At 29.8% G+C, this 11,492-nt stretch overlaps 2 protein-coding genes across 2 annotated transcripts; both read left to right on the top strand.

The window, feature by feature from the left end:
* The first annotated feature begins 5,180 nt into the window (after nucleotides 1-5,180).
* Nucleotides 5,181-5,597, top strand: LOC107624410 (uncharacterized). The gene has a single exon (XM_016326905.3). The coding sequence runs from the start codon at nucleotides 5,181-5,183 to the stop codon at nucleotides 5,595-5,597; it is 417 nt and encodes a 138-aa protein (XP_016182391.1).
* A 2,681-nt stretch (nucleotides 5,598-8,278) lies between these two features.
* On the top strand, nucleotides 8,279-11,437 carry LOC110268504 (uncharacterized). Its single transcript, XM_021114737.2, has 3 exons — nucleotides 8,279-9,915; nucleotides 10,065-11,009; nucleotides 11,090-11,437. The coding sequence occupies exons 1-3, from the start codon at nucleotides 8,635-8,637 to the stop codon at nucleotides 11,435-11,437; spliced, it is 2,574 nt and encodes an 857-aa protein (XP_020970396.2). The 5' UTR covers nucleotides 8,279-8,634.
* Nucleotides 11,438-11,492: the final 55 nt, after the last annotated feature.

The following is an 11,492-nucleotide window of genomic DNA, read 5'->3' as shown; positions in this document are numbered from 1 at the left end:
TTGTTTTAAATCAATAATAATAATAATATCAAGCGAGAAATAATCATAAAGATTAAAATATTAAAACTTTCTTATATTTTAAATTTTCTTAAATTAAATTATTCAAAAGCAATATTGAAGCTTATATTCTAAGAAAACCTTATCGCTGAATAACAAAGGTGCACAAACTTTGACTCAAAGAAAGAACAATTCTATACAATCAATAAGCAATCACCATCTCAGAAATTAATGTGGGAACACAAAATTTTTATTTATTTATTTATTGGTTTTACACTGGGGAATACAATATTTAGTTTCCAATAAGCAACTTGTCAAAAATGAAAAGAAAATTCTACTAAATTTCAGAATTAATATTTTAGAATAGCTATTAATTTTCTCCAATAAAGTTTTAAGGGTAATTTGAATGTTGTCCTTTCAAGAAATAACATCTAAATTACAATAAAAAACACTAATACAAAATATTAAATCATGATGCTAATAAAATAATATCCACCACCATATTGTTTAATTTCAAAGACAGTTTTGGTATAGCTCCTAAACTAGGAAAGAGTAATTAATCATTAAGAATGTTCAAATCTTCTTAATATATTAAAATTGAACTTTTATTCAACTTATCTGAGATGAGGTGCTATGTTGTTCTATTTTTTTTTTCCAAAGTAGTCTTTTAAATCTCATTCATTAATTTTAATTACCTATTTTTTAATTTAATAAATCTATAATTATTATATAAATTTACAATTATTACAATTACTAATTTATGAAACAAATGATTAGAAATAATAATAAAAGGGATAAAAACAAATATATTAACCATGTGGCTTCTAGAATTTTTATAGATACAAATATGCAATAGTGATAAAGCTTTTCATCATTGAATATAAACAACAATATTAATATCTCATTAATATATTATAAAAGGGTTCTTCACTCAAGCTCATGAAACGTCATGTTCCTATGACTTACATGTCTATCTCAAATAGAGTTTATTATTATTCATTATTATACTTTCATTATTTATATTTTTAGTATCCTTCAATCATTAATTACTTGTTTTAGTCAAGCAAATTTAATTTCTATTGTCAACTAAACAAATTTACAGATATTCAAAAGATTCAAAATTATAATTAATAATTTGTGAAATGAATTATGGAGAATATAATGTATTTTATTGATATAATTATTTTATTAGAGATATAACTGTTCATATTAGGAACATATATAAAAATATTATTATGACGGGAGTAATAATATGTATATAACATTAAAATAAAATTTATGCAAATAATATATACTGATAAAGAATATATTTTAAAATATAAAAAATATGTGTGTCCTTTTTACTAATGAAGTGGTATACATCGATTGTTCGTATCATAAAATTCATTGATAATAGAATTTATGTCAAATGTTCAGTAATCTTTTTCTCAATATAAATCAAAAGATAATTAGCAAAAAATTCATCTTTCATTTTATTTTGAGTCTATTCTTCACAATATTCATAACTCAAAAAGATCTTTCAGTTGTAACAGGTAAAACAGGAAGAGTTAATAATAAGTGAATTAAACGATCAATCAAATAATACATTAAAGATTTTTCTATCTTCGTTAATCCTTGACATAACTCAAAAATATTGTTCAAATTACTTAATTTAACATGATTAGAAATATCAAATTCATAATGTTAAGCTTGCATTCTAATATAAAATTTCTCTTAATCGTTAAAAGTCATTTGAATAAAATCATTCTATACTAATTCACATACTTTATCGACATTAAAAAATTTATAATTATTTTTGAATCTAAAATTGAATTTAAAGCAAACAATTTTATCGTATTATCATTGAATCTTCTATTGAACTTTGGCATAATTGGCTGTCATCAATTGTAGTAAGATATAAAATTATATAATATATAATAATTTTAAATAATTACTATCAATTTATTTTCTAAAATGTTATCTTTTCTCATTCTTGAATTATGTTTTTTTTTTCTATCAACTTAAATTTTTGGTAAAATCACTCATGCTATTTTTTTATTTTTTAGAATTCATCAAAAATCAAATTTTAAAATTTTCGATCATAACATTCTAATACTATATCATAATAAAACTATTTCTCTTAAAAATTTAAACTAATAAAAAAATACAATATTAATAATTATATCTCTAATATATATATATATTTCTTAATTTAAATAGTAATTTTCTCTCTATAATTTTCTTTCACCCAATTATTGTTGGTCACATAACAATTGACAGCATTTTTCTTTTACCATATAAACGACCAATTTTATTTTTATTTGACGATATAATATTATCTAATTTATTTCATCATTGTTTGATAAAGACATATCCATTGGGTCAACAACCGTTACACTTGGTCAATGTTGGTGCTTTCTGTTTCTCACTTCTGATATTCTCTTGGTAGATTTCTATTATGATATTTTCCTTTGTATAAGTGCCATTATTATAGTAATTCAGTTTTTCTTTTTTCAGACATTATTCTTCGATGTTATTGTTTTAAAAAGGGATAAAAATGGAAGATAACAACCCATATTTATTTAAATTATACATAAAAATAAGAATTTAGTTAATATGTATTTTAATAGTATATGTTAAAATTATTGATTATTTTTTTTATAAAAAAGATATAAATATATTTGTTGTGTATTTATTAAAATAAAAAAGTTTAATCTTTCTACTTATAATAAATATACCCCAAGAATAATAACTATTAAACTATGTGTCTCAATGCTTACTATTAATGTTTATTATTTGATGCCTTCATTTTAGAGAAGGTGACAGATAGGGTTGGAAGTGAGTTAAGTCAGTTTATGAGTCCGTTCGAGTTTGACTCGTTAATAGTTCGACAAGCTGAGTTCATGAGCTGATGAGCCAAACTTGAGTTCATATATATATATATATATATATATATATATATATATATATATATATATATATATATATATATATATATATATATATATATATATATATATATATATATATACTTTTAATATTATATATATACATATAAAATAGTAATATATAACTTTATATATATTAATATTCTTATTTAAAATTTTATAATTATTTGTTATAATTTTAATATAGTACATAAATAAACAATTTATAATTAATAGATACACAATATATAAAATTAATATTTTTTAATATATATAATTTATAATTTATTTGATATACAATTACAGATTATTTTCGTGTTATTTAAGTCAATTCGTGAGTTCGAGTCAGCTCGTGAACTTTCGGTGAGTCAAGTTTAAACTTAAAAAATCGACTCGATTATTAATGAGCTGAACCGTGAACCAAGTTCAATTTTCATGAACCGAATTTGAGTTTGGTCTAACTCGACCCAACTCGGCTCACGTCCAATCCTAGTAGCAAATATAATCTTTTGCATTTTCAGAATAACAATTTAAGTACCCAAGCAATTTTTCAATTCACATGTATAACTTATATAAATTGGTCTTTTTTATGATATTCTATATTTTTAAAAACTAAATCTCATGCATGTTTAATTAGTATTTTAGAAACATTTATTTTTATATATGTTACTTAACGACTAATAACAACAGTTATTTAAGAAATTTTAAAGCACTGCATTATTCTTCTAATCTCATAGATATATGTGATTGTTGAACATGACATATCTCAAAGTCAAATAAAATATATAAAAGACAACCATGAATCTTTGAACTCAACTTTGACTTTATATAGAGTTGTGTAATGTTGGGCTTTATCACCCTTTGCTAATAAATTAAAAAAAATATCTATTATCCAAGCTTATAAAATTTAAAAAATTTCATACTCATCACTAGATACTACTTTAAAAATAAAAAAAATAAAACTAATAATAATAATAATAATAATAATAATAATAATAATAATAATAATAATAATAATAACTTATGCATCATATAAGTAGAAAAAAAAAATAAATAAATAACTTATGCATAGTATAAGTGATTTGAAAACAGAAAGTAGACTATTTATTTTTGTTTACTTGTTAAGTATGATTAGGGAAATTAATTGTAGGTTCTAGATAGATTATATTGGTGACCTCAAAGTCTCTTGAGTCATCCATGGCTGCGGCATGTGACTGACCCCTAACAGTTCATTGAACACAAATCCCTATCCATCACAAATTCACCACCTTACGTGTCACCCTAATATCATTTGGATCCCTTAATAATAATAATAATAATAATAATAATAATAATAATAATAATAATAATAATAATAATAATAAATATTCTTCTTGATCTCGACTGTTTATCTAGAAGAAAAACTATTATTTCACCATTCGAAAATTATTAACTAATGCATATATAATTGGTTTAAATAATTTTTGTTATTAGACTAAACAATTTTGTATACATCAACAAATTATTATTTATAAAAACTATTTAAATTAATTACTTAAATAATTAGAGATCAATTAAATATTTTAAATTATTAAAAAAATTATCCAAAATAGTTAAAAACTAAAAAAAGTATTTATTATGATAATAATAATAGATTATAGAAAGATACTATATAATAATATAAAAAAAATTTTAAATACATTTAAAATACTGATATTTTAATAATCTGTTAATTTTAATTAATATATATTATATATATTTTTATATTGGGATCAAAAATTAAAATTTTTGAAACATCCGTATAACTAATGGTAAAAACTTAGGTAAAGTCGATTTCATGTGAAATTGATATATGAGAGCCGTTAGATAAATATTTAGTCAAATCAGTTAAATCATCTAACAGCTCTCAGGTATCAACTTCACGTGAAATCGACTGCACCTGAGTTTCCACCGTAACTAATACACTTAAAATTTTTTCAATAATATATAATCCCTAGGTCCCTTCATAATTCAAGGAATCTTCTTATAAAAAATCCAAACCTAATAAACCTCCCTGGTTTCCAATTACCTTCCCATTCCACCATCAATCAACATACCCATCACTTTAATAACAAGTTTTCTATTTTCTATGATTCCATCATCATCAACAACATAATAGTTTCCAGGAAAGTCACCTTTGACTAAGAACAATACACACAACCCCCCCAATTTTGGCATGTATAAATACTTTGCCTAATTGAACCATTTTAATCTATCCAATATCCACACAACCTTCATCTTATTATTATTATTACCATTATGGACATGCTTGGTGTTAACCATGGCAATAAGAAGCAGAGCAAGAGCAGGGGCAAAAAGGACAATTTCAAAGTGACATATATTTCAAGCCCCATGAAGGTGAAGACAAGTGCCTCCAAGTTCAGAGCCGTTGTTCAAGAACTCACCGGTCAAGATTCCAACGTTGCTGACGTCATCTTCATGGAAGAAGCAGCTACTAACACCAACAATTACAACGTCATCAACAACAACGATAACAATGGTGTTCATCTTCATCAGAATGAAGAATCTTATTTGTTTCACGATGCTTCAACTACTACTACTAATTGGTTGAAACCTGATTACACCGAGTTCTTGCTGGATTCTTCTAGAACTTCTTCAATGATTGAACCGTCGTCGTTACAATACGATTTTCTCAACTTTGATATGATGTACTAGCTAGATTTGTATGTATATGAAGGAAAATTACTTATATATATATTTATATATCAAGTTTTGAGATGAATTTTGTTAGAATTAATAGCTTGTAGCCTCTTAATTTCATGTAGATATGGATTCGGCATCATGTTTACTTAGCAAAACTGCCATTTTTGGAGCTTCTTTGAAGCTTGATGTGGTGTTACCATTTTGCCCCTTTTTGTTGAGTGAAAATATACTTGAAGGTAACTGCTACCTCTACTGTTGTTGTTTTTTTTTTTTTTTTTGAAGATAAAGAGATTTAAACCTGTAATTTCTTAGATAAATATAAAGAGACTATATCATTTGAGATATAACTTATTGGCACCTCGAGTGATTCTTTGAATAAAGTTAAGATTATATTTCTGATGAACTAATCGTTAGTTCGTTAAATTGAAGATACTCTAGAAAGATTAAAGAGAAAAAAAAATTACATGAATATAGGTTGATGACTTAATTAAGTTTGCAAATACTAATAATGTATTCTAAAAAAAAAAAAAACAGAGTACAGTGTTATTTGAATTTTAAAATATAAATTTTAAACTCTAAATTTTAAAATTAAAATTTTAAAATTTTAAATTATTAATTGTGAATTTTAAATAAAAAATTAAATTTTATTTAATTAAAAAAAATAATACTTTTTAATTAGTGAGAAGTATGTATGTACGGATCATCCTGTTATTTTATTCTTTGACTAAAAGATACATTTTAAATCATACTTTAAATATGGCTTAGTATCAATATCGTCATTTAATTAAGAAACTGACAGTTTAAATTACACCTTGAATTTAAGTATGAAAAAGTTTTACGAATAAGCTCTTTTATTAAAATTTAATCAGTATTTAATTATAAAAATGGGCATAATTTTATATTATTAAATATAATTTTATACTATTAAAAATATTAATAATAATTAATTAATAACTACAAATCATAAAATATACTAATTCTTTAGTACAATGTTTAAGCATTCTAAATAATTTCTATGATTAGACCTTTACCCGTAAATGAATGACTTGTGAGTTATGACAAATAAATTGTGTGAAAGCATTAAAAACCAAAAGATTGATATGACCCAAAAGGTCTTGGTGCTGTGCTCTTGTATTGCTTGTTGCTTTGTCCAATGATGTGCTTCCAAGTTTGGAATTCTCTTCAATTTTATTGGAGAGTGGACTTCAATTATTCTACAAGATATTTAAACTCTATAGTTTTACTTTTTTCATTTTTAGTAGTTTTATCTTTAGATTCTTTTTAGATAAATAAATAATTATATTGTGTATATTAAGAATTAATTATTAAATTAAAAATTTATATAAAATATATTAAAAAAATTAAAATCTTTTAAAATAAAGAATTAATTATTTTTAGATTAAAATAATAAGACATACATTTTAATCTTTCACTTTATCATTTTACTAATTTTTTTACTTTAGAGATTTTAAATTTTCTATTAAAATATAAAAATATACACTAAAATATATTAAATAATATATATATATTTACATATACACATAATAATTAATTTGATAATTAATTTTGTGTATACATGTAATATTTTTAATAAAAAATATAAAATAGAATTTAATTTTATTATTTTGTACTATACAAATTATAAACAACATTAAAGTTTAAAACAAAAAACGTTTTCTCATAATCTTAATCCGTCATCAAGAATATGCTAACGTACGTAATTGACCAACTTCAATAGCCATCAAAACCGATAGTATGACCAAATGATCATACAATTTATGCAATTAATACAATTAAATTAACCGTATTATTATTAAAAAATATTTAATATCTGCTTAATATTAAAAGTAGACAATTATTTTTAAGAATATTATTTTTTAAATATTAAAAAAGAATAATTTATAACACTAATAAAAATAAGAGTAAAGTGTTGTTTTTGTCCCCAACGTTTGGGGTAAGTCCTATAATTGTCCCTAACGTTTAATTCGTCCTATTTTTGTCCCCAACGTTCGAAAAATGATGCAATGTTACCCCACCGTTAATTCCAGTCACAGAACACTAACGGAGATGCCTACGTGGACCCGAGGCGTTAGTAACCCCAAACGTGTGTATTGACTGGGGGTTCACTTCGCGCGTAATGTTTTCTTTGACCATACGAAACGCTTGCAGTTTAAGGAAAATGAAACACTTCACATTCCACCCACACCTCCTGAACCCTACTGATTATTGCTCCTCTGTTCTTCGCGCTCGATTAGGAAGGAAGAAGACATATTGAAGCGAGTTGGTGGTTGTGTGCTACCTACACACGAGAGCGTTGCCTCGTGTTGGTGGTTCTGAAAACTTCGAAACGGCACAGAGCGAAAAGGTATGTGCAATGTATGTTTGATTTTCGTTTGGCCTGAATAGTTCATGCAAGTGAAAATGTTAATGCATAGGGTTTCTGGGATTGCAATGTTATAGCTCTTAGGGTTTGGGGTTGTTGATGTTAGTAGAGTCTTTTGAACCTGTGTTTCTGCACATTGATTACCGTTGTTTTATGGTTTGTGTCATAGGAACAGAAGCGGAAGAGATGAGTCATTTTAGTGTTAAAATTTATCACCAGGGGATGTTTCGGCTTCAAGGAGGTACTGTTAGGTATTTAGGTGGGGAGACGTCTATCGTAGACTACTGTGATGAGGATGAATGGAGTTTGATTGAGGTGTATGAAATAGTGAGTAGACAGGGGTATTTGAAGAAGGATATTGCTGCGATGTGGTATAAAGCTGAGAATGCTGGGTTAGAGGACGGTTTGACCATGCTTAAAACCGACAAAGATGCAATGGATATGGCAAGAATTGGAGTAAAGGATGACATGGTTGAGGTGTATGTTGTGCACAAGACAAGTGAGGTGGGAGAAGTTGTGCAACCTGGGTAACTTACTGCTCCTGCTGAAGAAGGTGATCAAGCTGGGCCTGGCCCAATTGTTGTGTATGATGGCCCTGGTGTTGGGTCAAAGGCAGCTACTGATGGGCCAACTGATGGGCCTACTGAAGTGGAAGAGGTTGGGTCTATGAGTGAGGGATCCTGTGAGGTTGTAAAGAGTGATGATGCTGTTGAAGAAGATAAGGAGGGGAGTGAGACATCTGAAGATGATGACTATGAACCCAGGGGGAGTGAAAGCTCATGGACTTCTGATTCGATTGCTGGGAATGCATCAACTCACAGCCTTGGTAGTCTTGATTTTGGTGACAGTGATGATGAGAGGGAGGGAGCTGAAGGCTTAGTTGATGTGAACATCACAGAAGAGGGGGAAAAAGAGTCTGCACCCAATCAGTCTCATGGTCAATCATCACAACCAGCTGCACAAAATCTTGGTAAGGAAAAAGTTGTAGGGGGTTTTGGTGATGAGGATACAGGTTATAACAGTGAGGAGTTCCTGGATACTCCATTCAGTGATGATGAGGATGGCCCGGGAAAGAGGTATCCCATACACAGGCCGTTGAAGAACATGAGTGAATACACTTGGGAGGTGGGAACTTTGTATGTGTCAAGGGAGGAGTTCAAAGACTGTGCCACTGCATATGCTGTCAGCAGTGGCAGGGGTTTGAGATTCACAAAGGTGGATCTGAAGAGGGTTAAGGTGGAATGTGTGGAGGGATGTGATTGGTATGCATACTGTGGAAAGATGAAGCATGAGCGTAGTTGGCAGTTGAAGAGCTGCAACAACAAGCACAATTGCTCTAGGGAGCTGAAGATTGGAATCATGCATGCAAGGTGGTTGAGTAAGGTTTTCTTGAACAAAATTGCTGAGAACCCAAATATTAAGTTAACCACACTAATGAGAAAAGCATACACAAAATGGAATGTGGAGTTGACCAAATCTAAGGCCTCCAGAGTTAGACAGTTTGCTCTGGATGAGTTGCAGGGGACATATGTGGAGCAGTACAGAAGATTGTATGACTACTGTCATGAGTTGCTGAGGACCAACCCTGGGTCATCAGTGCATCTGAAGGTTCAGAGGCCTCCTGAATTTGCTTCTGAAAGACCAGTGTCAGGGGTAGATTTAAGGCCCAGGTTTGAGAGGATATATGTGATGTTGGATGCTTGTAGGAGGAGTTTTATGGCTTGTAGGCCAATAATTGGGTTGGACGGCTATTTTCTGAAAACACCTTATGGAGGTTGGTTACTGACTGCTATGGGTTGGGATCCAAACGATCAAATCCTGCCAATAGCATATGCAGTTGTGGAAGCTGAAACAAAGGACTTGTGGACATGGTTCCTCCAGCACCTGTGTGATGACCTAGGAGCAGACAAAATCAGGACCTGCACCTTCATGTCTGACCAACAGAAGGTACATGTATTTTATTTTGTTTGATACTTAATTACAAGTGTTCTAGTTAATTACATGTGTTTTATGTTGTTTGATACTTAATTACAAGTGTTCTAGTTAGCATGTAACATTCATAAGTTTTGTCACAACTTTTCTTATACTCAAAACAGGGGTTGGTGCCAACTTTTGAGGAGCTTCTGCCTGGAGTTGACCACAGATTTTGTGTCAGACACCTGTATGCAAATTTCAAGAAGAGATATACAGGACTCCAGTTGAAGCTAATGATGTGGAATGCTGCCAAGGCAACTTATCTTCAAGAATGGGAAAGGAGGATGAGTGAGATACAGAAGGTGGATCAGGGAGCATACAACTATCTTATGGAGATTCCAACAAAATACTGGTGTCGTCACAGGTTTGAGTGTAAACCTAGGTGTGACACTTTAGTTAACAATATGTGTGAAGTTTTTAATTCTGTTATGGTTGAGGCTAGGGAGAAGCCAATAGTGACTATGCTAGAGGATATCCGGGTTTACATTATGAAACGTTGTGCTGACAACAGGGACAGAATAGTGCCTTATAATAGAGATGTGTTGCCCAGAATTAGGATTAAGGTAGAAAAACAAGCCGAACTAAGTGGTCAATGGGTGAGTGTGTATGCTGGACGTGATAGATATGAGGTGGTTAGCATTCAGGGGGGTAAGGAAAAATTTGTGGTTGATCTTAGGCATCATGAATGCTCATGTAGGAAGTTTCAACTGTCCGGAATTCCTTGTGCACATGCCATGACATGCATAAGAAAAATGTGCTTCAATGTGGATTCATATGTTGCTGACTACTACAAAAAGGCTGCATACATCTCTTGCTACCAGCATGTTGTCTACCCAGTCAATGGGCCAAACCTTTGGGACAGAACTCAGTTCGAGGATGTGTTGCCTCCAACTTATAGAAAACCTATTGGGAGGCCAAAGAAGAAGAGGGCAAGAGGTGCTGATGAGCAGGCTACTAGGACTGGACTGTCTCGTGAAGGGCAACAGCAAAAGTGCTCTTACTGTTTGTGCTCTGGCCATAACAAAAGAAGTTGTCCAAAGAAGCGCAAAGTCACACCAAATCCAACTGTAATAAATTTTAATTATGTGTTTATTCTGTTTTATAATTGTGTATTTGGTTATTTATTCTGTTTCTATTTTGTCACCAGGTTAACAATGTTGCTACTTCTACTTCAAAGGGTAGAAAAAGGCAAGGAGTCAGAAAAAGTTCCAGATTATCTGCCAAGACAGATTCTGGTAAGGCTGCTGATAGTGGAAGTAGGAAGCAAAGGGGCAGCAACAACAAACCACCCTCACACCCAAAGAGGAAGCCACCTGTGAGCTCCCAACAATCACAAGCTGCTTCAAAAAGGGCCAAAGTGAATCATTCACAGACTGCTTCTGCACCAGCCCCAACAACTACAAGGGTACTGCCAAGCCCAGTGAAGAGGGTCACCCAGTCTCAGCTCAGGTTCATGGCTAGGACACCACCAAGAGCATGGAAGAAAGTGGAATGACTTTGTTTCACTTGTTACAACTTTTGTGTTTTGCCTTTTGTATCAGCCTAGGAAC

The sequence above is a fragment of the Arachis ipaensis genome, chromosome B10, assembly GCF_059453495.1.
Source record: "Arachis ipaensis isolate K30076 ecotype BB chromosome B10, ASM5945349v1, whole genome shotgun sequence".
In the NCBI taxonomy this organism is placed as follows: domain Eukaryota; kingdom Viridiplantae; phylum Streptophyta; class Magnoliopsida; order Fabales; family Fabaceae; genus Arachis; species Arachis ipaensis.
The sequence above is the reverse complement of the archived record's forward strand: the minus strand, read 5'-3'. Positions and strand labels throughout refer to the sequence as shown.

Coding starts and splice junctions, on each gene's coding strand:
- LOC110268504 (XM_021114737.2), top strand. CDS start 8,635: ATGAGTGAGGGATCCTGTGAGGTTGTAAAGAGTGATGATGCTGTTGAA. Junction 9,916..10,064: donor TCATGTCTGACCAACAGAAG/GTACATGTATTT, acceptor TACTCAAAACAG/GGGTTGGTGCCAACTTTTGA. Junction 11,010..11,089: donor AAGTCACACCAAATCCAACT/GTAATAAATTTT, acceptor TTTTGTCACCAG/GTTAACAATGTTGCTACTTC.
- LOC107624410 (XM_016326905.3), top strand. CDS start 5,181: ATGGACATGCTTGGTGTTAACCATGGCAATAAGAAGCAGAGCAAGAGC.